General features: G+C 42.8%; 1 protein-coding gene across 1 annotated transcript in view; it reads left to right on the forward strand.

Moving 5' to 3' along the window:
* Positions 1-27,633, forward strand: part of NEK1 (NIMA related kinase 1) — a gene marked incomplete in the record, with an annotated part of 3,475,820 nt that overhangs the window by 1,611,946 nt on the left and 1,836,241 nt on the right. Inside the window, 2 exon segments of the mRNA XM_044062568.1 lie at positions 14,846-15,015; positions 15,091-15,219. Coding sequence (XP_043918503.1) covers positions 14,846-15,015; positions 15,091-15,219 — 299 coding nt within the window.

Genomic DNA, 27,633 nt, shown 5'->3' on the forward strand with positions numbered 1-27,633 from the left:
CCAGTGATCCTCTTGGTGAGGTACTTCTGTGGTCTTTCCAGTTGTTGCAGGTGTCTTGTAAGGTACATATCGAATGGGGCATTGTACTCGATGATGGGTCTGATGAGTGATGCATAGAGGGGCCCAAAGATCTTTCAATCTGGATGCAAACCCTTTTGTGATTAGGTGGGCCACATAGAAAGATTTTCTAACCACTTTGGTAATGTAATTATCAAAGGAGAGGTTACTATCTGCTTGGATCCCCAGATCCCTTATTACGTCTTCTGTATTTAGTGGGCTACCACCTATGTGGTAGTTTGTGGGTACTTTGTTTTTTCCCAAAGGGGATGACTATGCACTTTTTGGCATTTAGCTTGTATCCTTATTTTGGCGCACTGAATGGAGGCACACCCATAGGATAAGTATATTGTTGGTCGAGCATGGTTTTGTGTGTTCAGGACAATTTCATATATGTAATTGCATCATTATTTTTATTTGTGAGACCTTGGTATTACAGATAGTCTGTTAGTTGCAGCAGGGCACTGAATTTGATTAGGCCATGCACAGGGATAAAGGCAAAAATCATACTAAGCAAAGCCGTTGTATGTATGAAGTATGTACTGTAAACCAAAAATATTTTGAGCTTATGTAACTAGTATGAACCAGTTTGCATAGACACTCTTGCACAGTCATTGAGAAGGCATTGCTTGTTAGACATGAGCCTGAGTAGCAAGTGGGTGATGACATGACACAGGAATCACAATGTTCAAAATCCTGTGTTGCAGTTATGCCCTCCTAACAGTGTTTATAGTCCAAGCCTTTGTACAGTGTGCTCCCTGTCACCTGTGCAGATGATGATAGCTGGTAACCTTGACACACTGCAACTGGTGTGAACATGTACTAATGTCTGATGCACAGTGTGAGACAGCGTAACATGATGCAGCAGTCAACAATTTGATGACAAAGGGGTTTGTGTGATGTGATACATGTATTTTAGGTATCCTTAAGTAATTTGTAGGGCCTACACACATTTACACAAAGGGGAGAGAGCACTATGACATGTGCTCTTGGATCTCAGGTAGCAATATTTAGGAGAACTTGGAGTAAGATGTGCAATATTGCCGAAAGGGCACACAGCACTGCCTGGTACAGTGACGTGTAATAACGTAGACAGGAAAATTATGGAGTCAAAATTGTCATTCTGTACTCATGACACTGACAGTAGTATTACTCCGGTGTGCTTACTGCCTGACTTGACAAGTTTAGTTAGTACAACTGCAGATTGGATGCTGCAATCCGTATTTGATTGAAGGCTGTAAACCCTCTTACGTGGTGTTTTCTGCGAACGGCACGTCTTTTGTTGTTTTAAAAAGACCAAAGTCACATTAGTAATGTGAAAAATATGAATAACTGTGTTTGGTTGAGTAGTGTCTGCTGCCAATTAACAGCTCGATATATAACCAGTGGAGCAGTAAAATTTGAAATATGCACAAAGAAAGGCAGGGAGGGCCTCAAAGTAAATTTACTAGTATGAATAAAGGACTAAAGGATTGCTAAATAGTTTCAGCTGAATTAGAGGCGATCATATTAAGATCCCAAATGCCTCAGTTATATGCATTATGCAGGTGATACATACATGCACAAAATAATTAGTAGCCCCCCACCCCAGAAAAAAATTCACTGCATGGAGTATAGGAAACAGTGAGTTTTCAGTACATAATTTGACTGTGCTAGCATCTTAGACACAGGTTTGCTATCTACTGTTTTACAGTCCTTCAAAATGTGTGGAGATGATGAAAACATCATGTAAAATACAAAAACATGTCACTAGGCTAATGTCCCTCAAAGAGATTGTAAAACAAACATAAGTGAACATAATAATGTCTTGTAGAAATAAGGTGGAAATAAAAAAAAAAGTGTACACAATGAAATAATCAAAAATTATCCTCAACTCTTTTACGAAATTTAATTTGAAATTTTTTACATAAATCTTTCTGCTGCTGCCTAACAAATGATTCTGCAGGCAGAGGGGAAGACATTTGAAATGGCACTCCCTTCCTTTCTATTCTGAGCTGTCAGTTGCAGTGACAGTTTTCACACCTCTGCAGTAGTGTGGGAGGAGGGGACTGTCAATTCATGCTGGACTACAAAAGAAAACTTGGAACAAAGGCATCCAATTTAGCTACAACTCTGTCTGCTGCTAGATAACTTCAAATTATAGTGTAAAGCAAGCTCTGATCTAAACATAAATGAGGGCAATTAGCAACAGAAAAGAAGCAGCCCTGTTACAGAAGGAATACAAACTGACAGTGAGTCACAGATTTCCCATTATATGTTAATGGCATGGGAATTCACAGTTACTTCCTTATGTCTGGCATGAGTCACAGAAAGGAGACTTGAAATGCTTTATGGGAAAGAGAAAGGCTTGAAGGAGAAGTAGATCACGTTGATATAGCAAGCCCCATAGGTAGCCATGTTGTGGTAAACAGGCTAAAATTACAAATAAAGCACTTACGAGTCAATTTTAGGTGTTAAAATAGGTCTGAAAACAAAAATAGACTGAAAAAAAACATATATTTTTAGTTCTAGCCCGGAGTTTTCCTTTAACTTTGCAGTAATGAAATGCAGGTCATCACATTACCAGTAAGTGCACTTACAATATATCACTGAGTCATTAGCACTTTTTCAGGCCAAACTCGCAGCAGCTGTCACAGTTATTCGCATGAGTAGAAGTTATCACACTGATGAATGCACAAGCCAGCTTTGGGTTTTTCTTCACTTGGACTCATTGCAAGCCACCCCCACACCAGTTTCTTTCTTTCATTTTTAAAAATTTCGAGAAATATAACAAATATATGAGGCAAAATCTGGACTTAGATTTTAAATATTGTTCTTTTTAAATTAGTTACTAGAATAATAGGATTTGTGCTAGAATGTATTTTATGAAGGATATGAATAGATGTTTTATTATTTAGTGATTTACATCCTCTGTGATTTGCCAGAAAACCAAATGTTGTATGAGAAAGAGACCAAAACTATGAAGCTAAATCTGGACAGTTGAGAGTTATGTTAAACACACACACACACACACACACAAAACTTCCTACATTCTCACACATAGGAACACACTCACCCTCTACTTCAGACATCAACAAACAGCTAGTTTACATTCCATATACACACACCTGCCCTCTAACATAACATACACGCATGCACACACACATATGCATACGTACACATGCACTACACATTGTAGGCATCACTTGGGTGAATGTCTCATATTGGTGATTGCACACAGTAACAACTGTTTCTGAAGGGTCATTCTTGGCAAAGGTTCATGTTGGTCTTCGTGCATACTGCAACATTTCATTGAAGGGGGATCCCTTGGGTGAATGCTTGAATTCACCAAAGCAATGGGCAAAGGCAAAACAGTGCATACTGCCTACCTTTACCTGGCCAAGGCATTTGCTATAATAGCTGACTAGGGCATTGTAGGCCAAGTCACGGAATTCGGTATAAACCCTAAGTCATCCACTGGATAGTCATGTGGCTCTCTCCTTTGACTCCTTATGGCCATTGATGAAAGGACACATGTAAAGAGAAACGGCAGAGGTAAGGCAGAGTGTTTGCACTGCATGCAATCAGGAGTCATTGCTGCTACCAGCAGTCTGAGTGGGCAGCCAGCACAGGTATGGGAAACTTCAGACACCCACGAGCTAAAGCCCCATGCCTGTCCTCAGCATATTAGTGGAGTGGCGGTCTTTATGCTGCTTTTCTCTTTACATGTGCCCTTTATGTGCCTCCTTGTCAATTTGTATATTTTTATGTTTTCACGGCTGGTAGGTATGTACCTGTGCAGCATCACTCATTGTGTGTCATTTGGTGTTTTCAAGGATGGTAGGTGTGTACCTCTACATCGTCTGCCCTAGTTATGTGCCTTATCAAAAGAATAATGCCCCTGTGGATAGGAGAAGATTTAGATGGACTAACCAGGTAATGCATATGATATGCATATATATGTAGTCTTCCAATACATCTCTCATGCATCACTAGTAACCTGTTTGCATTTCCTTCCTGTGCAGGTACGTCAACCTTACGACAGTGACATGGCTTCATGAGCAGGAGAACGACAAGTAAGAGTGTGGGTGTATGGCCATTCCTACATTCACTGGGCTGCCTGCCATGCTTCCAGAAGTGAAAACTACTACAACTTGAGCTTCCCCACATCTAGTGTGAAGGTGTACTGGATTGCAAGAAGAGGTATGCATTGGAGCGGACTCCTGCAGTTATTGGAAGTGTTCGATCTACCATGAGCCTGACATTCTTGTCCTGCACATTGGAGGGAATGATGTCCTAACTCACCCACTGGGAAGGCTATAGTTTGAAATCAGAACAATTTTTGATCAACTGCAGTCATGGTGGCCACGTTGTCATTTTATGTGGTCTGACATAATTCCTCGCCAGATATGGAAAACAGCAGTCAACGGGCAGTGCACAAGGCCAGACGTGTACAGAATGGGTTCATGCATGGCTTGATGCACAGGGTGAGTGGATCAACAATCTTCCATGACAGCATCACCGCAGAAGATGTTCAGCTTTTCGGAAGCGGTGGCGTTCACCTGAGGATGGCATTGCGTTGTTATTGACTGACCTCCACAATGGCGTGATGACAGCTATGCACGATATATTGGTAACATGCAGCTAGTGAGAACAAATGGATAACAGCCATGACCAAGTAAGACCAATCTGGTAAGAAACTCTATTGTTATACTTTTTGAACACCACTGTCACTAATGATGACACAGGAAAATAACTGCTAGGAAACTTGTACACATGCTGAGTAACACTTCATTTTCATATGCTGTGCACAGGTACAGATAACCATTTGAGTATGAATTCTGTTATGTAAATTATATTTTTCTTACTTTGGCAAATAACTGTGGTAGGGAGATGGTGAACATGCTGAGTAAGAACAATTGTTTGAGGAGAGTACCACGTGCAAGTGAGAATGTCAATAACCATCCAACACACATCACAGTTTGGTTACAATTATGGTTATGAGAGTTATGACTTTTTCATATTTTACTAAACTTTATCAGGGAACATGCCATCAGGGTAAGTAATACCTCATTTCAAAGGCAGTATTAGTAGTTAGAGAGTGGAAAAAGAACTGTGTATGCAGGACCATTGTACAAATATCATATTTTGTTTAGGACTTTGGTTATGGAAATTATGAATTTTTTCATATTTTGGTAAATACGTTTGCTAGGGAGCACGTAATTCTGCCAAGTGATATCTCATTTTGAAGACAGTGTTACTCCTTACAACATGATTAAATAACTGTGTCTGTATGCTGTACATATACACAGGTATCAAAGTTTGTTTAGGACTTGGGTTATGGAAATTATGATTTTTTTTTTATATTGTGGTAAATAACTTTAAAAGGGAGCATGTCAATGTGCTAAGCAATACCTCATTTTTAAGACAGTATTAATTACAGCATGGTAAAAGAGCTGTATCTGTATGCTGTACACATGTACAGATATCAAAGTTTGTTTAGGACTTAGTTTATGGAGATTGATTTTTTTTTACATATTTTGGTAAATAACTTTGCAAGGGAGGCATGTCAATGTCCCAAGTAATACCTCGTTTTGAAGACAGTATTACTCCTTATAACATGGTAAAAGAACTGTCTGTATGCTATACACATGCACAGATATCACAGTTTGTCCTATAGGATTATGAAAATGATACATTTGCAATATTTCTCATTATTATGCCTATATATTTGCAAGGGAACAGGTTGACGACACAAATGAGACATCGGTTTGAAGCTGACATTGAGCCACACAACTCGTACACTGATATGTAGTCTCTGTCTGTTACAGGTGATGAGATATTATGTTTTATTTATCAATTATGAGAAATATAATATTAATCATATTTCTGAATATCTCCGTAAAGGAGCATGACACAGAAATGGCTAAGGTATCATTTTAAAGCAAACATTCATCCAGACAAATTGTATGGGTCTACATGGTACAAGTCTCCAAGATATTGTGATTTGTTGTACCAAAAAGGTAGAAAATATGCACAGTATCAGCATTCCTTGGCAAATATTTAATAATGACTTACATATACACTATCAACATTTACACTGTTGGAAAGGTCAGTGTCTGCTGAACAACTTTCACATTTACATTTTTAGTCTAGCTCTTATGGTTAAATAGTTATGAACATTTGTTTTCTGTATGGTATTATAACTGGATTATCTGACAATAAGCTCAAGCTGCACTGTTGTTCCTATGGTGGAAGTAAGCAGGCACCATTTTCTGAGCTGCTCCGGAGTGAATGAGTTAAGGCCAGATTGTTGCTGTCGCACCAGCCTATCAGATGCTGTGAGCCATCCCTGTAGGCTGTTCCTCACCATTTCTGAGAACACTTACGACAGTGGTATCATCCGTGAACTTGATGATTTTGTTGGATTCATGCTTGAACATGCAGTCGTGCGTCAACAAGGTGAACAGCAGAGAGGACTCAGCTTCAATGTAATACTGATTGAACTGTTATTTCCCACACATGCTTTTTGGGGTCTTACCATGAGAAAGTCCAGTATCCAGTTACATGGGATGTTGGTGCCCAGCTGGATCAGCTTTGATATCAGATTCTGGGGGGTGACAGTGTTAAAGGTGGAACTAAAATTGATGCAGCATTCTGACAAAGCAATTTTTGATGTTCGTCGTGTTTCACTGTTGCAGTCATCACCTGTGGGTTATCCTTGCTGTGATAGCCCTCGGCCGGCCCGAATACCAGAGTCAGTGTTTTTCTGCGTCAGCTGCAGTCGACTGTAGTCTGACGTCAGGTCGTCAGTGCTATAAAGCAAGGCAGCTAACGTCATTACATCAGTCTTTCTTGCCATGGAACCTGAAGCAAAAGCAGTTCGCATGGGTGCTGGCCGGTCGGTCGCTACCAGAGTTTGAATTTCAACTGAAAACGTCTAAAGCTAAGTACCCCGTTGGGGACCCTTTATAATTGCACTAACCGATGTCCGAAAAAGTTCACAATTGTCTTGCCTGTGTAAAGCAGATCCAAAACAGTGTAAGAAACTTTTCTGTGTGGAAGATTTTCAGTCCATATATCTGTAGTTAATCATTGTATATTAATCAAATCAGACAAAAGTAGTAGAAGTATCAAACTTAAACTCATCTTAAGTAAAAAAAAAAAAAAAAAAAAAAAAAAGTGTAATTGTACAGAATTACTAAGTATTCGAAAGTAATCCAAGCAAGGCAGGCAGTCTGTTTCCAGTTGAAAATCCTTTATTAAGTACACAGACAAGTGATCCAGGTAAAACAAAAATAGAGTAATAGTTTCCTCACAAGCTTTCTAAAAATATATATATATACTTTTTATCAGGCAAGGGAGTGGTTTATTGTGCTGTAAAACCGCGTGTTATTGGTACACATGTTAAATTCACATCCCTTCCCCCATCAGTGTGACATTCGAGCTGGTCCTGCCCTACTTAAATTCACATCCCTTCCTCCATCGGTGTGACAGAAGGAATGTGAATTTAATGTATACCAATAACACTTTCTTTTACAGCACAATAAATCACTCTCTTGCCTGAAGAAAAGTATATAAATTTATTTAGAAAGCGTGTGAGGAAACTATTACTCTATTACTCTATTTTTGTTTTATTTGGATCACTTTGTCTGTGTGCTTAAAGGATTTTCGACTGGAAATTGACTGCCTGCCTTGCTTGGATTACTTTCTAATACTTAGTAATTCTGTACAATTATATGTTTTTTAGTATTTTTTTTTTACTTAAGACTAGTTTAAGTTTCCTACTTCTACTACTTTTGTCTGATCTGATTAATATGCAGTGATTAACTAGAGATATATGGACTGAAAATCTTCCACACAGAGAAGTTTCTTACACTGTTTTGTTTTTGGACCCACTACACTTGTTTAGTGGGTTGTTTTGAGACTTCAGGGATACCACGGAGATTACTTTTTTTTTTTGGAAATTAGATCCCACACCGAGACTTCCATTCTTACTGCGCCACTTGTTTAGCCCTAGTCCACAATGTCCCCTGTTGCTGGTTCTGTGCTCTCTTTAATGCAAGAACCATTTGCCATAGAGCTCTTATTGTAGACAGTTATTTTCGTGTTCCATCTTTACATTCCGATATAGTGTCCTTCAGCCAACAATCCGTGGACATTCCAAAAAAACGTAGAGATAAAGATAGAGACAGACCACAAAAGGCTAAGTCTTCCAACGAAGCTACAGCTAAGTAGGTTGTCAGTTCTCCGGAATTCAGTGAGGTGCTTTTGCAGCCCTTGATGCCTGATTCGATATCTACGCAGGCCTCTACCCGAGACCCTTTTGGAGTCTGGTATGCCGCAGAAGTCTTCTTCGTCTTCCGAGCCTTTGCCGGTCTTTGCCTTGGTTGGGTCCGGAGCCGCAACGCAGGCACCGGCTTCTGAGGAGGCCTTTCGCACTACCAAATCTAGACAAAAAAGTTGTCTTCTCACCTGACTACCATTTCTCTCAGACCGACGGATTGTCTCGGGCATAGAAGCCATGCCACCCCTAGAAAATCTGCTTCTAGCCACCATCTTGCTCCTGCTCCACCACCGCAAGCACAATTGCTTAAAATGGCAGAGGATCTTATCTCCCTTATCCGGGGTAGTCAGGCCACAACTTCTAAAAGGAAAAGGCACCCTTCTCTAGAAATTGACAGAACAGGATTCTGAGGAATCTGACTATTCAGATTTTGAAGAGAAACCGCAACCTCTGACTGCTTATGAAGATTCAGATGCAGAGGAATCCATCTCTTCTGCCTCCCCTCCAGTGTACCTTCCCTTCAAGGAAACCCTTCACATTCTCAGGGAACATTTCTATTGGGAATCTCAGGACTTCCTCCAGTCTAAGAAAAGACTTAGGGAGTTTCTGGACCTTCCCCAGCACAGTCCCCTGGCCACCCCCCTGTTTTAGAATGAATCCAGCTTAGCCCCTGACACCCTCCCACCTGCTCCCAGTAAACCTGACCAGTATTACAGAGTACCGGATTCTTACAATTACCTGTACAGAAACCCTGCTTCAGACCCAGAGGTCATTACACAGGGACCTAAAGGAGCTAAGACTAGTTCTGCCAAGAATCTTATACCTTCTGACAAGGACTGCAGAGCTGTGTACAGATGGGGTAGAAAAGTGTACATCTCTGCAACCTTAGCTATCAGAGCATTCAGTTGTCAGTTCCATATGTTAAAATATCAACAACACACTTTGGAACTATTAAAACAAAAGATTTCTACCTTTCCTGACTGTGCCAATTCAAGAGAGTTAGCAGATTTACTGCACTCTGATTATCAAGTGGCCAAACACTCATTACACTGTGGATATGATGACCTAGAAGCCTCTAGCAGGACAGCAGTGACAGGATCTGTGATTAGGAGACATGCATGGCTGTAGTCAAGTCTAAACTTATTGATGCATCCCTGGATAAGGAGCGTTTGTTTGGAGGAAAAACAGAGGAAGTGCTTAAAAAGATGTAAAGACAAAGCAAAATCTATGCAAACAGTAAAAGATTTCTTTCAGGTTCAACCTCCCAGGTTCAGCAGGAAGTTTCCCTCTAAGCACTGGTCCTTCCCTGCACCTAGCAGACAGGGCCAAAGTAAGCCCCGCAGGGACAGACCATCCTGGCCCCTATCCTAGGGCCAGCAGAGAAGCAAACAGTGGACCACTTCCGCCCCAAAGGCAGGGAGTTCTAACCCACCTTTCTATGGCAAAAATTCCCAATGACCCCCCCCCCCCTTCACTCACCAAAAACTAGGAGGAAGGCTCTCCCTCTTCAAAAAAAAATGGCTTTCTGTAACAAAGGACCAATGGGTCTTAAAGATCATTTTTCAGGGATACAAATTCGCTTTCAGTGAACTCCCAATTCCAAGAGGGTACCCAGACTTAACCTCCAAATCAGTGGGCAGAGGCATTGAAACCGGCCCAAACTCTAATATCCCAGGCGGCAGTAGAACCTGTCCCTCCAGATCAAACAAGAAAAGGTTTTTACTCCAGACTATTCCTTGTTCCCAGAAAAGAGGGCACTTGGCACACCATCCTGGATCTATCCATTCTGAACACCTCCCTGGTAGTCCCCATATTCAAAATGCTCACTTTGCAGCAGCTGCTGCCTATGCTTACAAAAAATGCCTGACTAGTGACCCTAGACCTAAAAGATGCATACCTACACATCCCCATAAGGGAATCCTGCAGGAAATCCCTGCTCTTCAGAGCAGGATCACAACACTTTCAGTTATCTGCACTGCCCTTTGACTTATCTACTGCACCCAGAGTATTCACCACATGCTTAGCTCCAGCCATAGCATTTTGCAGACAAAGAAATATTCAGATTTACCTTTACCTGGACGACTGCCTCATTCAGGCAGAGTGCAAAGAAAAACTTCTCCAGGACCTTTCCCTTTGTCAAATCCCTCCTAACATCCCTAGGGTCCAACATCAACGAGAAGAATTCAAAGCAACCCCCCACCAGGAAGATCATTTTCTCGGGAGCTCTGCTAGACACAGCGTCCCAAATGGCTTTTCTATCCCCAGAAAAGCAGAGCTTCCTGCCTCTTTCTTTACCCAGCTGGCCTCCAGAAGTCACCTCACTGTGAGGAAGTTCTTGCAAGCCCTGGGATACATGGCATCTTGCATCCTTCTAATTCCTCTGACCAGGCTTCACATGCGAAAACTTCACTGGTACCTAAAGAGCCTTTGGTGCCAGCACACTCCTTCTCTAGAGACCTCTCTCCTTCTGATCCCATGTATAAAGGCCAAGTTTCTCTGGTGGGCAGAAGCCTGTGCCAAGAACAAGGGTCTTCCTTTCATTCTCCGCCCTACCGGCCAGATCATCACCACTGACTCCTCAGACACTGCTTGGGGCGCTCACCTAGCAGGCAGGTGCACCCAAGGTCTTTGGGATGCCCAGCACTTGCACATCAATCAGAAAGAAATGATGGGAGTACAGAAGGCTCTGACATCCTTCAAACCCCACCTCAGGCCATGGGTCCTCCGTATAAAAAGAGACAACACCACAATAATGTGGGATAGCAACAAACGGGGTGACCCAGTTTTACCCTCTGTGCAGACTAGCCATGAACATCTGGCTGTCAGCCACCTCCATGGGTCTACACCTAATTGCCCAATACCTACCAGGGGTCAACAACACGCTGGCAGACAACCTAAGCAGAAACTTACTGGACCCCCATGAATGGCAGCTCCACAAGGAAATCTTTCTGCAAATCCCTCAGGAGTGGGGGACTCTGGAGGTGGATCTCTTTTCTTCACACCTCAACCACCAGCTGCAAAAGTTCTGTACCAGGGACCATCACCCCCTAGTGTGAGGAGAGATCAAAGGCTATCTTCATTGCTCCAGTTTGTACACCAACTGTTATACAATATGTTGTTGTACATACTATATACAACTATGCATTACATATATTTTTTTTAATCATGCACTAAATGCTTTTTGCTGTTACTTTATATGGCCATTATATTCTTGCAAGGATGTGATTGTTTCCACTTTCATCTGGTAGCATCTTTTTTTTAAGGAGTAACATTGGCACTGGATGGGGCCTAACCACACATACCACATATTTGGATCTTGAAAGGAATTTGACAGTGTCCCCCCATAAAGGTATACTGTATAAATGACTTCAGGTCAGTAATGAATTTCTGCAGTACTAGAATTTGAAAACTGCCCCATTCTGTACTACAGGTTTGATCCATTCATATACTCAAACTATACATTGCAAAACAGAACCTAGACATGATGTCAGTGAATTTGCTTATGTCATATATAACATTAAATATGTTAAGTCTGCTGCTGATCAAACTTTGAAAATTCTGTTCACACTTGAGCTAATGACATACGCACATGTAAAAGCTGCAGCTGTGGTTTCCCTTTAGTATAGGGCACTTTTAGAAAGCCTGATGGTTAACTGGCTTGTAAATTTCTGGTAAAGAAGATAATGCAAACTGTATAGTATGTTTAACTGTCCACAGAAGGCAAAATTATGAACTTTTCTTTCCTTCACATTGGAAAGCCTTTTAGATGCCACTATTTTGCCAACTATCATGGTACGTAGCTCATGGTACAAAACTACCTGTTATTTCTGTCCTGCATCCAGATCTTCAGTAGTCTTTGGTCACTGTAGACCCTTACCAGATGATGCAAATTGTAATATACTGCTGAATCTGCTTTCTGATATGGCTGCTAAGAGCCTGTTGTACCTCATGCTATGTAGCCAATGTATCAAAGTAATGATGGCCTGTAGTAATATGACACCAAATGCTCGACTTCTATCTCGAAAAGAAGGGGAGTTTGGCATATTTCAGAAACCTTGCATCTTATTCCCAGTGTAGCCCAGAGTTGAGCCCTTACTGCATCACCTCAGCATCATCAAAACTAACATAGACAGATAGTCACTCAAATTCTCGTCTTGAGGCAGGAGGTATGTATTGATTATTGGGTGTCCTGGGATAAGTGCTTAGCAGAGTATAATTAAAGAGGATTGTGGGTTCAAATCCCATTAGGGTTTTATGCGTTTAGTCTGGCAGTTGCTTCCCTGTGATACAGGGTTTATTTATTTCCCTCAGCCTTCATTTGCTTGCTGTGTAATCTTAAGCAAGTTACTTAACTAGACAATGCTTTGGTGAAATTGGGAATTTGTGCTAGGCTTTTTAATGATCTCCTTGCATGCCTGGTAGCTACCCATGAACTGGACACCACTGATTATGCATTACACTGCCACTGTTTGAGATTCTATCATTGGATGTTCAACACCGTATAGCATGCATCACCTTCCCTTAATTGTAGTTAGCAGTAACATGGATCACACCAAATTTTGTATTAGCCACGTTCAGCAACACTCAGTTCTCGGCCATTGTTGCCCAGAAGGGGTTTACACATTTGTTCTTCACTGCACTTGATAGAAAGTAAGTATGTTTGAGGTCAGGGTCCCCCAAGCTTGCCTTACCAAATATAAACCCATTTGATATGATCTTAAAAGCAGGAATCAAGAGTTGTATATTTCACTTGAATACAGTGTTGAATAGTTCCTTTGCATATCATTTAGGTAAGCAGGATTTATACCTGAATTATCAGTTTAGACTTTTCCTGGCAATGGCATATATTTGCATAAAGCACTCAATGCAGTGAAATCCAAAATTTTCACTAGGCTGAAAGAATCTTTGCTTTGATTTAAATTGTAAAATGTCTCTTATTTTATGATGAAATCATTTGTTAAGTTGACTGTGTTGAGTTTGAGGTAAAAATACGGAAAACTAATATGGTTATTACAGTACCGAATGAGAAAGTGCTCTTAAATGTAAATATTTTCAGTATTTCTACCGTAATTCTATTATATCAGCATGTAGTTGCTTACCCTGCTGGCTTTGAGGTCCTCCTCCTGTGTAGTTTGATGGGGAGAGGTGAGCGCTGCTTAGGTGTGTGTGTGTGTGTATGTGTGTGAGTGTGTGTGTGTGTGTGAGTGAAAAAAGTGCGAGTTATATCAGATATTTATTGGGAACAAATGGGTTTTGGGTTGGCAGTGGAGATGCCCATGGTTATGAGCAAATAGGTGGGTATAGCTATGTGCAAGGGGGTGGGTCATTAGCCGTGCCTTGCCTTCATCAGAATGTAAGCTTACAACTTATAATTTCTTGATCTAGAATCAGAAATGCTGCAGTCATCTAGTATACAATGTCAGGCGTAAAGAAGCTGAAATGTCATTTGTTCAAAACAGCTGTGTGGCCAGTGCTTCTGATGGCACAGAAACCTGGGCAGTGAAGTTAGAGCAGTTGAGGAAGTTTGAGGTGATAGAGATGGGGTCTCAGACAGGTAGTAGGATGCATATTGCGGTAAAGATGAAGAAATGTGGACAGTAGAGCAGATGCTATAATGGCCTTTATTACAGAGCAAGTATGTTGGTTTGATCATATGTGTGCAGGAAAGTAGAAGACATTTTGGTAAAGCAGAGTTGGGAGAGACTGAAGAACCCAAGAGGAGATGACATCCACTTAAGAGATGAATGTAATGGGTGAGAAAAGACCCCGGGGGGGGTGGACATGACTCTCAAAGAAGGTAGGGACTCTACATAGAGAATAGACAACAGCTGACCCCACACCCTGACTCCATATTAAAATTGGAAAAAGGTAGCTGATGATGAGCTGTGAGCTGCTCTGTGGAGCAGAATTGCACAGTGATATTACAGCTAATAGTGTTTGTGGATGGGGCGCATAGGTGGCATATTGAAAAATTGGTGTAAAACATTTTTAATTTATGGCTACATTATGGTAATTAGTTGTAATGTCCATTGAAAAAACATTACTGCACTTTGCTGCTAAAGAGTACTCATTCAAGCTATGCCCTGTCACTTCCAGATATTAAATATGGTTGAGGAGAATAGTTACAAACGTAGGGACAGTTGAATACTGTTTTGCAAAATTTAGCATGTTTTTAAAGCTGATAAGCCTACTGGTAAAGCAGTACACCAGTTATTTGTTTACATTATATGGCAGCTTTCTTCCTTGTCCCCCCCCCCAGCTTCAACACCATAAATTGTGGACAGACATTTATGTGCTCAAGCTTCACAGCATGAGTGCATATATTAGCTTAATCTCCTTTTTAGATGTTCTGATCTTTACATTTGTCTTTGTCACTACAGCTGTTTCATTGATTTATGTACTGTTGTTTTGGCCTCTGCTGTCTCATTAAAAAAAAATATAAAAAAATTTTGATTTGCATAATGTTTTTGAAAAAAAAATAGTCTCAAATTGCTGTGCTTAAAATGTCTGTTTCTTTTATAGGCCAATTTTTTTGGAGGAGGTGGTGGATTTGTATCCAGCCGTGGACAGTATGAACACTACCATGCCATACTTGACCAGTTGCAGCAGCATCAACAAAAGGAGAACATCAAGATAGGTGGTGGTGATTCAAAGCTGGTATCTGATAGCAATAGTCAAGGCCATGTGGACAGGTATGATTTTTTTATGCTTATTTGCATTTGTTTGTAGATTATAGCACTAACGTTAACATCCCTCTCTGTCTGCAGAGTTCCACCTGCAGCAAGTCCAATAGTTTCCAATAACTCAGCATGCCAGTACCAGTTCCCAGATGCTGATGCTGTTAAGAGAGAAATGAAGAGGCTGGAAGAGGTGTCCATGCAAGCCATTGCAAACAGGTTGGTCAGTTTTTGACATGGTACATCTATTTGAATAGTGCATTCTGTGTTTGATAAAATGCTATGACCCAGTCTTAGAAAAAAATGGCTAAATACATTCAGTAGAGATTGTGGCTACCTTTGATTTAGCCCCTTGTTTATTCAGAAGACTGTAATTTAGATCAGAAGTATTGTACTGTACAAATACACAAAATCATGGAAATAAAATAAAACCTTGTTCCTTTAGATTGTGTTCAGTACTCTTCAACTGGATTGAGGCTGAAGAGGGTCCATGTACCAGTCTTTTTATCCAAACAAATTAAATAATAAAACTAAGTTCAGCTTGAAGACCACTGTATTTGTAATGCTATTTTACGCATGTCTTCATCTTTATAAAGACATTAGTTATTGATTTTGTCAACATGATCAGTATTGAAGCTTGTAGGTCCTGTCAGAAAGAGCTCCATTCAAAGACCAAGTCTTCTCTGCAAAGCTCTTGAAACGTGCCCTGATAATTATCTTCACTGGGACTATAGAGAATTTCTGTCCTTCAGAATAAGAATAGGAGTTTTTCTACCATTTCATTTTGGTCCCTAAGTGGAGGGGAGACTACTGTTCCTTTCTGCATATTTGCATATTCTGTGGAAACAGTCTGCTATGTAAAGATCTTGATAGTAGCTCTCCACCTTAGAATTAAGATAGGTTCATAGGTTGGTACTGGGCTATCTGCCCAAAGGCATATATTAGCCCAGCCACATTGTGCGGTATTCACTGCCCCTTTAGTAGTTCCCTAGACCCTTGTACTAGCAGCTAGTACCCTTGACCCCTATCTAGTAGTGCTGTTGGTGTGATCCCCAGTGTGAACTTTCTGTTACCCATCCACTCATCAAGGTTCCTCTTGAAGAGTGATAGTGAGGGGCTCTGTCTTATGTAGATCGGGACCCTATTCCATAGTAATGGAAGTCACTGCGAAGGGAATCTATCCCTCCAGCATGTTCTATTCATTGTTGTGTTGAGGTTTATATCCCTAGAGCGCGTAGCTCAAGTAGATTTGGTTTTGCTAAGATGGAGCATGTTCAACAATTCTGGGTTGGACATGGTTCTGTACGTTAGACAGAGATCGCCTCTGAGAAAGCGGTGTGCAACAGAGAACAGTCTTAGCTTTTTCAATCGTGCTGCATAGGGCAACTGTTTGAGGCCAGTAATCCTCTTGGTTAGGTACCTCTGTGGTCTCTCCAGCTGCTGGAGATGTCTAGCCAGGTACATTCCAGTTGGTTAATTGTACTCAATAATGGGTCTGATGAGGGAAGAGTGGAGGGGCACCATTACATCCTTAGATCTTGATGTGAACCCTTTCATGATCAGATGGGTCACATAGAAGGATTTTCTAACCACTTTGGCAACATGGTTATCAAAGGAAAGCTGACTATCTACTTGGGTCCCTAGATCCCTCTTTCTTCAGATTTCAGGGGATTACCTCCTATGTTGTAGTTTGCGGGTACTCTGTTTTTTCCAAAGAAGATTACTACGCATTTTTTTGCATTTAGCTTGAGACCATGGCTTTGACACCATGCATCAGTCTCATTTAGGCCCTTCTGGAGGATCTCCATGTCGGCCGGAGACTCTATTATAGCACCCAGTTTGCAGTCCGCAAACTTAGTCAGCCACAGCCCTTCTGTGCTTGCCTGTACTTCTGAGAAGTATATGCCAAACAGGAGGGGCCCCCAGGACAGAGCCCTGAGGCACACCACTCGTTACTGGTCTGGATTCGGATATAGAACCGGCTACTCTTACTTTATGGGATCTGTCTGAGAGCAAGTTTGCTATCCATCTTGTGACGTAAGGGTTTATGCCCAGGCTGGTGAGCTTATCAATAATACCTGAATGGGGAATGGTGTCAAATGCTTTAGCAAGGTCAAGGTAAGCCGTGTGTACCTCCTTTCCCTTATCTATAGCCTGAGTAACTGTTTCAAAGAAATCCACCAGGTTCAGGAGGCATGATCTGTCCTTGATGAAGCCGAGCTGTGTGGGGTCCAGCATCTCGAGGCTCCCAATCTCTCCATTTATGAGTTCCATGATGATTCGCTCCATAGCCTTACAGATCAGACTGGTCAGGCTTATTGGTCGGTAGTTCCCAGGGTCAGTTGTGGCCCCACCCTTGTGTAGCGGGACCACCGTTGCCATGCGCCATTCTATGGGCAAATATCCTGTGGAGAGGCTGAGACTGAACAGGGTATTAAGATGCAGGGTTAATTCCTTTTGGAGCTTTCGTATGACACAGCCTGGGACACCATCTGGTCCCATGGAGGCAGTGTTTTTAGCTTTAGATAGACCCTATAAGATGGTACGAACATAGTAGATACTCTTAAGTTACATCACTGTGTAGGGGTTTTCACTTTAGGTTTCTTTGGTTCCTTGAAGACTGAACCACTTTCAGAACAAAGTGCTGTCTGGAGTGCTCTCTGGTCGTCTTCTGTCCTCAAATGGTTTGCCAAGATGCTTTCCGCATGAAGAGACTTTGCAGGAAGAAGACTCTAAATGCTAAATATCTAGATGATTGAATCCTGGTGGCCATATTAGTGGTATCATTGGTAGGTCTTCCCCAGTCTGGAAGTCTTCTGTGGTTGCAGTCTTTGTGGTTTTTCATACAGTGGGAGAAGTCCTTCCTGATCTTTATAGAAAGATAGCTTTTACTGGGGCAGACCTGGACACTTCCCAGTGTTGATTGCTCCTGCCCACAAAGAAGGACATAGGAGACTATGACTGTGACGGACTGGATGAGGATGCAGCAGAAGATCCAAACTGAAGCTCATCTTTTTTTTCTGTACTTAATAGAGCCATGGTTCTTATGGTGATGCCCTCACAAATAGAAGTGAGTGTCTACAGACCTTCCATTTGGTTAACCATCTTTTGATGTTAGACCCTTGTCACTTGACTTGAGAATGGTGGTCAGTCACCTCCAGGTTTTGTACAGGCCTTCCCTTTCTACCTCCAGTCCTTTCACAGATTCTAGTAGCAGACATTTCAGTGGCAATTTGGGAGCCTACCTCAACTCCTAAATAGGTTAGAGGAAGTCATCTCTGTGGGATGATGGGCAACACATAAACCATTTGAAGCTACAGGGCAGTGTTTCTTGTCTTGAAATCCCTGCAAGTGGTAGTGCTGCATCTTTTCCTGATCCAGCTTGATAGCCAGTCAGTGATATGGTATCTAAACAAGCTGGACAATGTAACATTTTACTGTTTGTATAGAGAAGTGACGCATGTCTGACACTGGGCTGTAGGCATGGTCATCAGCCTTATAGCTGGTCCCATTCTAGGAGTACTAAATATGTGAGCATGCTAGTGGGGACCCCCTTATCTGCCTCTGCAGTTCTCCCCAAGAGCTGAAAACTTGAGTCTTTATTTTCAAAATCCATTGGGGTTTGGCGCTGAAAGTTTGACTTGTTCACCACATAGAAGAATATGTCCATCTCCCTTTTTTAATCTCTTTAGTAGAACAGGGAAAAGTTTTCATTGGATGCATTTCCTCTCCTTTGGCAGAAGCGATTGTGTCTTTCTAACATTTCCTTTGATCTTGTACCTGATTACAAAATCCGGAGAAGGAAGACTAGTTTGTCCTTTCTACCCTTGGTGGTTTTGGAGGGCATAATTTCTGGTTGTCTGTTCTGTGGCCATATATGAAACTATCTGGTACAAGGCAGCCAACTCCCACCTACCAGTTCACCTTGCACTTTTTCCTAAGTTTTTGATGGGGGTCTGAGTTCATCAGAGTTGCTAGGATAACTTACACTCATTTGGACTTGTTTTTATTTATTTAACAATTGTTTACTGGGAAAGTCTGACTTGGAACAAAGCAAATTTTCAGTGGAGACCCAGGGAGAAGTGCTCCAGACACATGTCTTTACAATGTGGGAGGAAACCGGAGCACACGGAGGAAACCCACATGAACACAGTGAGGACATGCAGACTTGCACAGAAGGCACCCCAGCTGAGAATCGAGCTGAAGAACCTGTTGCTGTGAGGCGACAATGCTACTGTTGCACCATTGCACTGTTATACTGAGTGACAGATGTTCTCCATCAGTACTGAGAGGTATCATCTGTTTGCCTCATTTAGGTTGCCCTGCATGTGATTCTGACCCATTTCAGACACCTGGCTTGATTTTTGTCTCAGTTGTTGTATAGTCCAGGTGCATTTCTTTTGGCATTTCTGCCACTTATTAACTAGTAGAGTGCAGAATGCAGCAGAAGATCCAAGCTGGTGTCCTCCTGCTTTTTATTTTCCTAAGCTTAATTGGGGGCCAAAGGGGGCTGGTCATTCACGGCAATGTGGTGTTATAGTGGGCTATGAAATGTCTAGGTTTGCAGACCTTCTGTTTGATCAGAGAGTATCTTATAGTGCCAGACTCCTGCCAGTGGGGATGATGGTGCACTGGCTTGCCATGTTCCTTAAAAGTGAATGTGCCTCTGGGAGAGAGGACTGGGCCACACCACTGGAGCAGATATGTGGCATGCTCCCTACCACAAGATTTTTGACACAGAGGGAGCAAATGAGTTAATTAGGATCCTTGGACAGGAGGAAATGGGTAGTATGCCTCTTGCTTTGTATGAGAGATGCCTGACTCACCCCAATGGAATGAATCGTCCAGTATTGTAAAGGTAGGGAAACTAAAGGGTGGAACCAGTAGAGAGAGAAAATTGTTCCTTTTTACTGTTAGTGGGGTACTGACTGGCCTCTCTTAAGTATATAGGGGTTGAATGGTGCAGTACTAGCTGTTTGGATATTTCCAGCAAATATTTTCTGAATAAACTCATCTCTCTTTTTTCCACTTTGTGAACCAAATTCCTTTGGGACTTTACAATCTCCGTAGTCCTTTTATTTCAGTGCTGAATTCTTTAAGTTTTTGTAGAAATGAACAGAGTATATAATTGAAACTATATTAGTAACAAGTAATACTATTGTATGTATGCATCCTGCCAGGATAATTTGAAATAAATTGTACTATAATTAAAAATGAAAGCAAAATTGATAGTATAATCACATTAAGGCCAATTGAACTCCAAATGAAAATTACAGTAAACATTATTGAGTGAAAACATGCAGTCTTTCAGATTGTTAGCAATAAGAATAAATGTTCAGACAGTTGTCATTGTTGTAGTAGCTTAAGCTGTATGGGTCCTTCCCCACTGCAAAGGGTCAGCTCACAATGTTGAGGCCACATTCCACATACTCCAACTGTCAGGAGCTCTAACAGAGCTCCATAAAAGGGCATTTGAAGTGTAAAAACTTTAAGAGCTTTTTTTGCCACCAAGGAGAGCATTCTTTTGGCAGGCTGTGTGGAAGTGTCTTTTGCCTAGCAATCTTCAGTAGCCAGACAGATAAGTCTGTACTGGGGAAAATCTTTCATTATTCATTTTATGAAGAAAACTGATGATCTGAAGTTGTTTTAATTCTTCTTTCAACCTGTGGGTACTCTGATTCGACTCTGCCGCATTCCCAGCATCTGATCTGAGCTCCAAGCTCTTGCCCTAGCCATAATGACCCTGTCTTCCTCCTCCCTTCAAATCTCATTTGCTGCGCTAGCATAAGTTTCATGATCTGCTGCTCTGAACTTCTATTGTGGCAAGTGACTTAGTTTTTTGTGATCCTTTTTCTTTCTTTTGACTTATTTTTCTCTCTCTGTTTTTTTTTCTACCTCCTCTCACTCGTGCTGTTCTCATCGATACAAAAAAAAAAAAAAAAAAAAAAAAAACTTCTTTCTTTCTGGTTGGGTCTCTCTTCTTGAGTTATGTCTAAGAACCGCAAACCAGACTTTTGTAAGTGCATGGAGTGTGGCCATAAGCTCTTCCTAGCTAATGGCCACACACTGTGCATTGTATGCTTAAGAGTCGTCCATCTGGAGTCCTCCTGTTCCATCTGCGTGGGATTCAATCCTTGCTCATTGATGGACAGGAAGAACAAGCTGATTTTAAAAGGCCTTCTTTCTTCTCCTACCACCGGGGCCCAGGCCTCCTCAATCCAGGTTTTTACTTCTGTGTCCACCCCGGCCTCTGGGACTCAACCTCCTGCCAAGAGGTCCAAGGATGGAGACAAACACAAGAACAAGCTGGGAAGTGGTCTCCTGATCACTTGTCCTCCGCTGGTCCACTGTCCAAGGTCTGCTCGACTCTGTGACCGGAGTCTCCTCAGCTCCATTCCCCTCATTTGTCCCTGGTGCCAGAGGAGCTTCAGATCCATTCGCTGGCCCCAGCTTCACCTTACCGACCCTCTAGGCCAGTATCGGTGGTCTCTTGATCCACTCGCAGCCTTTCCGAAGCGGAGGTGGACAGGATGATGAGATTTATCCGCACACAGATAGAGATGGGAGTCTTGCCTGCCCCCTCTCCCTCTGGAGTGGGGGGGCATGCAGTCCATGTTCCTACCAATTACTCCTTCTCCAATACAACCCCTGGTTTTGGAGTCCTTGGATCCAAAGGCTCTCTGCGTTGAGGGGTTGGCATCGACAGTACCTTGTACTTCGATGCTGGCCATTATCTTGAGTAGGTCAGATCCGATGAGCTCTGATCTGTCCAGCTCCTGGAGCCGTAGCCTTGGTGCCAGATCTGAGGGGATGGTTTCTGCTCTGAGTTTTTCGGAGAAGAGCCTTCCAATCAATCTCTTGGTGCCTGGAGGGTCGGCTCTGGCACCCCTGTTGATCCAGAGGGTGGCGGACCCATCTGTAGCCCCTTCTCAGATGGTTAGCTCTCCTTCTGCCTTCAACATGGTGGAGAGGGTTCTCTCGATCCCATCGAGACCCTTGAAGATCTCGTCTTCGGACTCCTCCCTAGCTTCCTCTTTTTTTGGGATGGATTCCACCATCCTGGGAACTTAGGAACACCCTGCTGCCTCTTCGCCCCAGGGAGCTCCCACATGGAAGCAGCCTGACATTTTCGAGTCATCCTCAGAGACTCCCCATGAGGAGGGCACATTGACTCCCTGCCGTAGTCTCTCACTGAGGACACTGATTTGGAGGAAGGGGAGGGTTCCCCCCAGTCTCCCCCCCAAGGATGTCTCCTTCAGAGACATCATGGAGATCCTTCGTCATTGAGGGGGGTGGTCTGCCCAGAAACCCAACTCAGATGAATCTGTGTTCCTGGAGACATTTGGCGCAGGATCCTCTACATCCTGGATGTCTCCTCCCATAGATCCACTGGTGCATCTAATTGCATCTTGGACATGGAGGAGTCTATCCCCAAACACCCTGACAAGGTACTGAGTGCTCCTTCAGGACCTACTGGACCAAGGGATTCCCCGTAGATGCTATGATAGTGGCAGCGGCTACTACGAAGGAGCTCGTGCAAGAGACCTTAACGATCCATCTGCCAGACCGAGAGTCCAGGATGATGGACCACTTTGGGAAGTGGGTGTATGCTTCAGCCACATTGAGTACTTGTGCTGAACTATATGGCACACATAATAAGACTCCAGCGAGACCTAGTCAAGGAGATTGCTGAGTCTACCCCAGGGTCCATGATGGCAGAAGACAAGAAGGTTTTCTCTTTCTCGTGTGACCACCCTCACATCAATTGCTAACACCTCAATGCGGCTTCCCTCTCATGCTACTGAGGGCACTGCTAGAGCTGCTGGGACAGGCGTTGCCATCAGGCATCTGGCTTCCGGCTGTGTATATTCTCAGAACACTTTAAGGCATCTTTTACTATTGCCCTGTACAACGGTTCCACCATCTTTGGAAAGTCAGTAGCAACACTCTTGTCCAAAGCGAGAAGGACTGGAAGACTCTCCCGTCGGGATCCGCTTCTCCATCACCCAGTGAACCTTTTCAAGGAATCAACGGGGGGGGGGGCAAAGAAGATGTGGTTCTGAAAGTCTCAGAGCTACTTACAGGATGCTCTGGACTCAAGTTCCCCCAGAGGCAGAGGGGGATTTGATAATGCCACCCCCGAGGCATAGGTTTCTGAGGAATCAGGAGTCTCGAGAACCATTCTCAGACAGGCCCATGCAGCAGGCCTAAAGGGTTGCCTGGCTGCTGAGCTCTGGAGGCAGTTAGGGGACACCTCTCGCTACACCCAACAGCATGGGAGTCTATCACAGGTGATCATTGCATGTTGCAGATCATATCTAGAGGCTATTCAGTCCCTTCCTTAATCCACAACTCCTGCCCAAACACCTCCCGGACATTCCACGTGTGCAAAGGGAGGAGGCAGCAATGGAAATTGCAAAGCTGCTAGAAAAGCGACTTATTCAACCCATCCCCCCTAGACCAGTCCAGATCAAGCATCTATTCCAGATTCTTTTTAGTGCCAAAAAAGGGGGACTTAAGACCCATTCTGGATCTTTCCACCTTAAAAATGTGAGTTGCCTCCTGCCCTTCCTGCAGGAGAACTGGATGTTCTTGGTCGATCTCCAGGATGCGTACTACCACATCAAGATGGACAGGCACTCTCGGAGGTTCCTCCACTTCTGGCTGGGAGCCAGTCATTATCAGTTCACTGCTCCCCTTTGGTCTCACTACAGTCCCCAGGGTGTTCACCAAAGTGATGGCAGTGGTAGCGGCTCACTTGGGTCTGCAGGGCTTCCAGGTCTTCCCTTACCTGGACAATTGGCTCCTTTTTGCCCCTTCCAGGCATCAATTCTGCCAAGCAAGGATTTCCCTTCTTCAAATAGCCCATCAGTTGGACATAACTATCAGTCTCAACAAATCCCTACAGTCGCCACTTCAAGTTCTGGATTTCATTGGAGCTCAGTTGGGTGCAATTCAGACCAAGATTTTTCTGACCTCGGACAGAATTCAGTCCTTGAAACATCGTCGTGTGTATTCTTCAAGCCCCGTTGCTGACTGCAGAATTAGGCTTACAGGTGTTTGGGTCTATGGTGACCAGTTTCATCCCCATGGCTACGGCTTGATTGCACATGAGGGTGCTACAATGGACTTTGGTGATTCAGTGGTCATTGCTAGATCTTCCGTTGTCTAACCCGATTCACGTTTCTCAAACGTGCAAGGATTCTCTTCTGTGGTGGATTCGTTCCCTGGATTTTCTTCAGGGTCATCCCTTTATTCTGCTGGCCCCCTTGGCCACTGTGACCATGGAAGCCTCCCTACTCAGATTGGGGGGCATTGTTTGGGAAGGACAGTCCAAGGCACATGGTCACCCCATGAGACTTGATTGCATATCAGCTTCCTGGAGATGAGGGCGGTGCTCCTAGCGCTGCAAGCTCTCCATGCCCATCTTCCTCTCGGGACGGTTGCCATCCAGCTGGACAACATGTCAGTGGTCTGGTACATCAACAAACAGCCTTGCTGCGGTCTCTCTCACTTTTTCCAACATGAAGTGTAGCGAGTTTTTTGCTCTTAACCTCCCACAGGGGAAAGACCCCAGAGATGCTCTGATTCATGCTTGGCCCCCCCTGTCCTTCTGTATGCATACCCACCCCCTACCTGTGATTCTGAAATTCCTTCAGAAAGCTCACAGGCTGGGGAGCTTAGTCATCCTCATTGCCCCATTGTGGCCTTGCCAAGTCTGCTTCCCCTCTCTTTGGTCTCACGCATTGTGTCCTCCATGGACATTAGATCCAGTTCCGGACCTCATCTCTCATCCTTCAGGGATACCTCATCCAGACCTGGGCAGTTTGAAGCTCACCGATTGGCTGCTCCGTTTTCCATGATAATCAGGAGTCTCTGGCTATCCTCACCAGTCAAAAAAAATATTAGTTGTGGCTCATAAGGCTTTCACTAGGAAAATTTATTCCAGCAAGTGGAAGCGTTTTGCTATCTGGGCCTCTCAATGGGATCTAGATCCTGTTACTGCTTAATTTCCAGTGGTTCTTGAATTTTTGGCAAGCAATTTTCTCCAAGGTGCCAGTTCTTCTATGGTCAAGGTCCAACTTGCAGCTATATCTAATTTTCATGTAGGCGACAACATGCCCTCTCTAACTTATTCTAAGCTTTGTAAGGCTTTTTTGAAGGGCACCTTCTTGCCTTGGCCACCAATTAAGGACCCAATGCCTCCTTGGGATCTTACGCTGGTTCTGCAAGTGCCTGTTTCTCTCCCCCCTACTTCAAACCGGCAACTTCAGTAGATTTACAGTTTTTGTCTTGGAAAATGGCTTTCCTGATTCCCATTACATTAATCAAAAGGGTTTTGGAACTTCAGGCATTGTCAATCAAACCTCCATATATGATCTTAACTAAGGACAGGGTGTTTTTACGTACAAATCCCCCTTTCCTTCCCAAGGTGGCTTTGGAGTCAAACATTAACCAGGTTATTAATCTCCCTGTTTTCTTTCCCAATTTTCAAAATAAGGGGGAATACAAATTGCATTTGTTGGATGTTCATCGACAATTATGTTTTTATTTGCATAGGACTAAGTCTTTCTGTAAGTCTGACTAACTCTTTGTTTCTTATTCTAAGCCTTTTATAGAGAAACCTGTAGTGAAAATTACAGTTGCTCATTGGAGTTCCCACTGTGGTATCCTGGCATATTCAACTAGAGGTTTACCCCTGCCAGGACATGCTAAAGCACATTCAACTAAATCGATGGCTACTTCAGCTGCCTTCTGGTCCAGAGTTTCGCTGGATGATATTTGCTCTGCGGCCACTTGGGCATCTTCACATACTTTCATTTCACACTATAAGTTGGACAACAGGTTGAAGAACAAATGAAGACAACAACTTCAAATAAAGAAGTTATGTATTTACCATAACATTCCATCTGAGTTGTTGCTCTTCATTTGTCTTCAACCATCCCTCCCTCCTTCCACCTGCCTTTTTTATGGCTGTGTGGAGGTCTGGATAGAAGTATAGTCACCACCATAGCATTCATTTGTTTTTTTCTTTATATCTGGAAATCTATGGTTATGAAGTAAGACCTTGGATCAGATTGGGATGCTAGGATTAGCAGCAACCTCAATCTGAAGGGAGGAGGAGGGGGCATTATGGGTAGGGGAGGAGCTTGGAGCTTGGGTCAGATGCTGGAAATGTGGCCTAGTCTGATCCGATCGGATCCAAGTACACCCACAGGTTGAAGATAAATGAAGAGCAACAACTCGGATGGAAGGTTATCGTGAGTAGATAACTTATTTTTCTATAAAAATGTTGGTTTTTAGCTAGGAGATTGAATATTTTGGTACTCTCATTACATTTCTAAAGGACTTGTTATATTTATGCTTTTATTAATTTTCTGTGAGGAAAAGTTGTACTTTTCACTAAAAGAAATTACTTGGATTTCAAAGTTATGTGTAATTGGAGCAAGATAAAATTACATGTGGGGGAGTTAGTGGGTTACTTACCTCAGAACCACTTATTGTATATCTTATTCTTTACTGACTCATCCACACTCTGCTCTCACTTTCAACGTTTCTTCCTCACCTTACCTGTGGAGCAACATGTGGTCTCAGCTGTACTAGCTTCCCCTGCTCATAAAAAGAAGAAAGTTGTAATGGAGTCTTTGGGTGTTAGGTCAGCCCCTTGGTGGGTGACTGTGATGTGGCTTCTTGTTGTTCCTCAGATTACTCACCTCCCCCCCCCCCCATCCTCTCTGTGTAGCCTTTTCAGCCACCAAAGATGGTTGGGGCTAGCCACATCCTATGTAGTTGTAGGCATGCCCTTGGCAGGCAAGAGAGAAACATTTTAACAGTTTAAGGGGAAAGGGAAGGTGAAGGATCTTAACTTGGCCAGGTTAGGGATGTGGAAGCAAGGACCCATGTGCCTACTAAGAGCCAGTCATTTTTCAGGGAGAATGTAATTTGTGAGAAAAACATTGTCTCCTGTTTCTGTGGACAAAGCAGATTTACTGGGATTTACCAATGAACTTAATGCTTTTTCCTTGCCTTCTGATTCTTCAGGCAAGAAAAGGAAGAGAGTTCCTTCTCTTTCTGACTGAGAATTTCAGTGAGGACAGCCAACATTACAGGGATAGTTGTACTTCAGGAATCTCTTCTCAGTCTGAGCAGTCATATTTTGAGGAATGTATGTCATCAGATTCCCCTGCTTGAAGAGATTTATTGTACTGACACTTTGTCTAAGTTAAGAGTTTTTTTTTCCAGTGGGACCAGAATGAAGTTGTGGCACAGAGAATGTGCTATGATTTGTTACAGTTAGAAGTTTCTAAAACTGAGGCTGCCTCTCCTTGCTTTTGAAAATATTTTTCACACTGCTGCTGACTTGCATGGTGGTCAGTTTCCTGCTCCCATGAAGTGTGGCAAGTTATACTGAGTACTCCAAACACACAAGTACTAGCTTTCTAATCTTAAAGTAGACCCAGCAGTTATTACTCTGTCCAAATTTGCTTCTCCTAAATAGTTTACTGCTGCTGCTGCTCTGCTGTCTTCCCCATCTCCCCTATCGAGAATGGAAAAGCATTGGGTAAGGTGGAGAAGAAAATGTGTTCTTCATGTAGTTTCATTCATATTCTAATTTTGTTTGTTATTTTTTGA

This window comes from Protopterus annectens, chromosome 2.part1 (genome assembly GCF_019279795.1).
Source record: "Protopterus annectens isolate FY-2018-M chromosome 2.part1, PAN1.0, whole genome shotgun sequence".
Classification (NCBI taxonomy): Eukaryota; Metazoa; Chordata; order Ceratodontiformes; family Protopteridae; genus Protopterus; species Protopterus annectens.